Source organism: Mandrillus leucophaeus, unplaced genomic scaffold (assembly GCF_000951045.1).
Source record: "Mandrillus leucophaeus isolate KB7577 unplaced genomic scaffold, Mleu.le_1.0 Scaffold798, whole genome shotgun sequence".
Lineage (NCBI taxonomy): Eukaryota > Metazoa > Chordata > Mammalia > Primates > Cercopithecidae > Mandrillus > Mandrillus leucophaeus.
In genome coordinates this window covers 1,395,926-1,401,710 of record NW_012108674.1, presented here as the reverse complement: position 1 = coordinate 1,401,710, position 5,785 = coordinate 1,395,926, and the positions used below count along the sequence as shown (strand labels likewise).

At 40.1% G+C, this 5,785-nt stretch overlaps 1 protein-coding gene across 1 annotated transcript in view; it reads left to right on the top strand.

Annotated features, from left to right (window-relative positions):
- The window catches only part of FBN1 (fibrillin 1), a 238,359-nt gene that overhangs the window by 205,035 nt on the left and 27,539 nt on the right, over window positions 1–5,785 (top strand). The window contains exons 51-53 of the mRNA XM_011967291.1: window positions 3,343–3,492; window positions 3,870–3,935; window positions 4,181–4,297. Of these exons, the coding sequence (XP_011822681.1) occupies window positions 3,343–3,492; window positions 3,870–3,935; window positions 4,181–4,297 (333 nt within the window). The remainder of the gene's footprint in view (window positions 1–3,342; window positions 3,493–3,869; window positions 3,936–4,180; window positions 4,298–5,785) is intronic.

Sequence of the window (5,785 nt, the reverse complement as noted above, 5' to 3'; positions counted from 1 at the left end):
TTTTTCTTTTGTTTTTTTTTTTTTTTTTTTTTTTTTTTTTTTTGCATGGTTTTTTAATTTTGCTTCCATATTACCAAACATGGAAGAGGCACTGGATATCATTTAAGATTCAAAAAATTGAGTTTGGGGGTCCCAGCCCTGCCATATTTAGTCTAGAACAAGTCATTTAATCTTTTGAAAGCTGAATTTCCTCATTTTAAACAACAATAATATCTGCCCAACCAGCCTTACTGGATATGTGACAAAGCTTTGTTAGTTTCTGAGTCCTTTATAGACTCTTATTGTTATTCTAATGATCTGATTAAGTTTTTACTTTTCAACTAGTTATTTGGGAAGTAAGAAGGAGAGTGTTGAGAATTCTCTGGTTGCTTTCAGCTTGTTGGTAGTTGTCAGTGGTCTGTGTGGATTTCAGGGTGGTGCTTAATTCGAACAGATATTCTGCATGGTACAGACTAGCCAGATAAATTCTAACTCTTACTCCCTTGTTTTTGTGTGCCTTTGGCTTGGCCTGAATTTGGAAAGAAAGCAGTGAGAAACCAGGTGTGAATCTGCCGATGTGGCAGGCCAGAGGAAACTCCTAGGCTATTAATTCAATTTGCACTGGCCCATCACAGAGCAAGCTAACGCTGCAGGAAGAATCTGCCCAGCTGTGAGCAGCCCTGCCACATGCTCAGCTCCAGGAGGCAGAGCCAGAACTGAGGAATGCAAGCAGGGAAAGTGACTTTTGTAGTTCTGATGAAATTTCGAGGTCATTAAGGGCTCTTTGCAGATGGACTGGTAAACAGGCATCCCAGCGAGTCCTAAAGTATGTGGGTGAGCACAGCTCTCTTCCCCAACTCAAGGCACCCTTGATTAATAAGCCAATTCTAGAGAATCACCACAAGCTAAAGTAAATCTCCTACAGAACACAGATTTTGCTGCAGCCAGGAAATTGAGAGCTGGGTTTTTCTTGTAAGATGACAAATTAGGAGTCAGACTTCTATTGCCCATGAAATGAGAAAATTCCACAGAACCGTGGATAATGTTTTTTAAAAAGCGAATGCCATAGGACTCAGGTGGACAGAGCCTGGCACTAAAGACCACAGGTGTAAATGAGCCACTCCCACTTGCAAAGTTCAACGAAGGGAATTTGCCACTTAGGCTGACTCAAAACTTCATGCATTTGAGTCTCTGTCTAATGCCAAGATTATTTTTTTTTTTGGAGTGGAGTGGTGTAGGGGAGATAGAGCTGGGGTCTGGGATGAGGTCAGCTATTAAAAGAAAAAAGAATGAGAATTTTAACACACTAATATTTCCACATACATATTTAAAGAAACACTACAAACTGGAAGACAAAGCAGAGAATTAAGTTTTCATATATTTGTTGAGACATTTTTGTGAGTTGTCACTGAATTATATCTAAAGGTAGTTGCAGGCATACATAATAAAAACAAGACTGATAAATACAAAACATTATATGTCACAAAGAACTTGAAGAATAAAAGAGATCAAAAGTGTTCTCCAAGAAACGAGAATGTGTTCAATCTTGAAGTTTCTCAGCAAAGCGAACATTTGGGTGGCAGATATGCCGCAGGACTGACTTTTATTGCTCTTGACCTTCAGAAGGATAATTCCTTGAAAGGTGCTTGCCAGGTCCTACCCACAACAGATGGGGAAGTGGAATAGAAATCAGAGAGATGGGCCGGGCGCGGTGGCTCACGCCTGTAATCCCAGCACTTTGGGAGGCCAAGGCGGGCAAATCACGAGGTCAGGAGATCGAGACCATCCTGGCTAACACGGTGAAACCCCGTCTCTACTAAAAATATAAAAAATTAGCCAGGCGCGGTGGCGGGCGCCTGTAGTCCCAGCTCGGGAGGCTGAGGCAGAAGAATGGCGTGAACCCAGGAGGCAGAGCTTGCAGTGAGCCGAGATAGTGCCGCTGCAGTCCAGCCTGGGCGAAAGAACGAGACTTCCGTCTCAAAAAAAAAAAAGAAATTAGAGAGATGATTTATCTAGATGAGTTGGTAGCCATGAAAAGTTGAGCAAGTTTATTGGGGAGGCTACCTGAATTTGATTTACATAACTTGGTAAACATAATAGATAGACGGATAGATAGAAACTTTAATTCATGAAAACTTTTCCTTTATCTCTGGCAACTCTGTTATTCCTACATTGTCTTCTTTATCATGAAATAAAAGCTGGTAAAATTGTTTTATCAGAAGTGCTTAGGTGGTTATGATAGTATCGTTCCTGGGATTGAAAAACAGTGATGGAAGTGAATGAAAAAGGCAGAGGTGGTCAGATATAAAGAAAGAATAGTACAATATGGGTATGAAAGCATTTCTTTTAAACCTGCAGATTGTGGCCTCTGTGTAATGAGAGGAGTTTTGCAAGGCTTTGAGAAGTCAAGTTTGAGGGAAAACACAGTCCATACCCCTGGTTGAGCTCACTTTTTGGAGTCAGTGTGTTCTATAAGAAATGGAAAGGCCCGTTTCCAAAATTATGTCAAGCAGTGTTAGAGAATTTTATAGGAAGTAGATCCCGTCTTCTTTGTTGGAGTCATCAAGCAATAATCAATATTGAAATATATTCCTTCAAGGAAAGACTATTCTGTTCCCAACCACCCACAGCCCTGCCCTCCTCTTCCTTCCCTCTCTGTGTTGAACTAAACAAGCTTATTTTAAAAATTTAACATTGACACAGCTCTGCATGTGTGTGTGTGTGTGTAAAATCTACAAAAAGCCCTACCTGCGTTTTGTAGCCAGCATCTCCAGGAGTATCTGCTTCAGTGACCAACCCTTGCGTTGTGTTTTTGCCCATCTACAAAGTTGCCACTTCTGTATTTGTTCTGTGCCTGTGATCTCGGATTTTATTTTGGTTCCAGAGTTTAGGGGACACAGAATAAACAACAAAGTGTGATGTCACAGTAAATATTAGAACTAAGAGGGTTCTCTTTCTCTAGTGTGCTCACTAAACATGATATTGCAAGCAGAGCTGTCAGTGAAGGACTCTTGTGAATGATTCCATCTGTGGATTTTCCAATCCTGAAGTCACTGACAGATGGCAATTTTGAAAACTGTCAGTTTGGGATTTTACTGGATTTACATCAGGTTACTTTGAAATAGTGACTAAAATGAGAAGTAATAAATTAAGGTCACAGAGTTGTTCATCAGATCTCACTATACAAAAGATATCCATGACTGTAACAGTCTCAGCTTGGTTACTGTTAGAATCACATAAGGAGTATTGCTGTGGTCCTGAGAGGAGAACATGTATAACATAGTGGATTGTTCTTTATTCACTATCGTGCAGTAAGGACTCAGTAGAAAAGCAACTGAAGAGTGTCATAAATTTATGCTGCAGATTTGCGAATGAGCTACTGTTACGCGAAGTTTGAAGGAGGAAAGTGTTCATCACCCAAATCCAGAAATCACTCCAAACAGGAATGCTGCTGTGCCTTGAAGGGAGAAGGCTGGGGAGACCCCTGCGAGCTCTGCCCCACGGAACCTGATGGTATGTCTGTCATCTGCATTTCTCTTTGGGCCATGCAGGGTGCAGACTGGCCATGATGTAAGTAAGACTGTAGGCCTTGAAGACAGTAACACAATATAATTTAATTGTAAGTTTAATTAGAATGTTCATTAAAAATTATGTTATCGCAGGACCTCGGTAGTTATTTTCTTTTTAATTGTGTCATGAATCACAGATGCCCAAGGAGTAGGCACAACATCTTAGGGAATCTCGTTAACTTCCTCTGGTTTCTGGGCTTGTTTTGTCCATCATTTATCAATATGCACAGTATGTGGCAATTTGGCTACCTCAAAATGCTTGTGGAGAAGCTTGTAACGAATTGCTATTGTTCTGTCTATTAATGAGTGTCTCCGCCACAGAGGCCTTCCGCCAGATCTGTCCTTATGGAAGTGGGATCATCGTGGGACCTGATGATTCAGCAGTTGGTCAGTTGCCTGTGCTGGATTCTCAGCATTTCTCAGTATTCTCAATCAGCTTCTTCTCTAGTTATTCTTATTTCTCTCCATCTATCTTGGAAAATTAAGTGCTACTTTTTTGTCACTTCATTTAGGCAGCAATTATATCATTGCATTATTAGATAATCTATTGATTAAACACTGAAATGATCATAATTTGTCTTCATGTTTAAAAAAAATACCTTGTTATTCACTATTTTTTTCTCTTGCTTAAGATATGGACGAATGCAAAGAACCCGATGTCTGTAAACATGGACAGTGCATCAATACAGATGGCTCCTATCGCTGCGAGTGTCCCTTTGGTTATATTCTAGCAGGGAACGAATGTGTGGGTGAGTAATAAGTTTTCTTCCATTGGAATTTTACAAATTAAAAATCAGGCTATACAGTATTCACTGTATATCCATGAATATAGGTACCAAGATGGCACTGAAATAAGTTGTTTTGTTTTTATTTTTTTGAGACGGAGTGCAGCCTGGAGCCCAGGCTGGAGTGCAGAGGCATGATCTCGGCTCACTGCAAGCTCCGCCTCCCAGGTTCACACCATTCTCCTGCCTCAGCCTCCCGAGTAGCTGGGACTAGGCACCCGCCACCATGCCTGGCTAATTTTTTTTTGTATTTTTAGTAGAGATGGGGTTTCACTGTGTTAGCCATGAAGGTCTCAATCTCCTGACCTCGTGATCTGCCTGCCTCAGCCTCCCAAAGTGCTGGGATTATAGGCGTGAGCCACCGTGCCTGGCCTGAAATAAGTTTTATCTATCCACTCATGTATCATTCATTTAGAATACTAGTGAGTCACCGTCAGGTCCCAGGCACTGTGCTAGGCTCTGGAGCTGCAACACTGAACCAAGAAGACAAGTTCCTTCCTTGCATGGACCTTACAGTCTAATGGTGAAGGCAGACACTGGACATATCAGAAGAGATACCAGAAAGGACAACATCATAATGAAAGTCTTTGTGAAATTTTTAAAAAATTGTTAATGGTCATAATCTTATTCGATTATCAAATAAAAATTTTATCTGGATTCTTTTACATTTAGTAAGATGAAAGGCTATATAACCAGTATACAATCTTTTTGTTGTAACCCTGTTTTTAAAATGTCAAATAATGGCTCCTCTGGCTGGCCTTTGACCCTTAATCAACACTAACTCTAACTTAAATCCAAGTATCATATTTAGTTATCTAAGAATTCCAAAGCAATTCAATATAACATAATTAATAGTAGCATAAATGCTGAGAGTTTGTCTGTGTGAATTAGAAAGTACTTTTTTCGTACAAGAAATCAGGTTATGTAGATTTCAGCTCCAGCTATGGCTGTGGGAGTGTAAGCAAGTTTTTAAGCTTTTCTAGGCCTTAGAATGTAATATTATGCAAGTAAATAACATTTCTAATTACCTTTGCAGCTCTAAAGATCAATGGTATCGGGATTTTTATTAACTTGAAAGAAATAATATTCTTGACAGTGCAATATTTGTCAAGCAAATATTTCAATGTTTTCTCCTCAGAATCTTCAGTTAGTGCTAATATGTGCATATGAAATGACCCTCTTCGCCTAGGAGCTCCCCACCATAGCCTTTTGCCTTCACTTTTGACTTAAGAACCTCACCACAAGATACAACCATTGACAAGAGCCATTACTCTTCTGTGCCTTAGATAGCTAGAATATCAATGTTATTTCTTAAAATTATTTATTTCCCAAAGGGAGATATTCTCCCCCAAGGGATGTGCCAGAATAAGAACGGTGAGTATTCTAGGTGGATGGATTAGAAAGCATATGCGCGCGCGTGCACACACACACACACACACACACACACACACA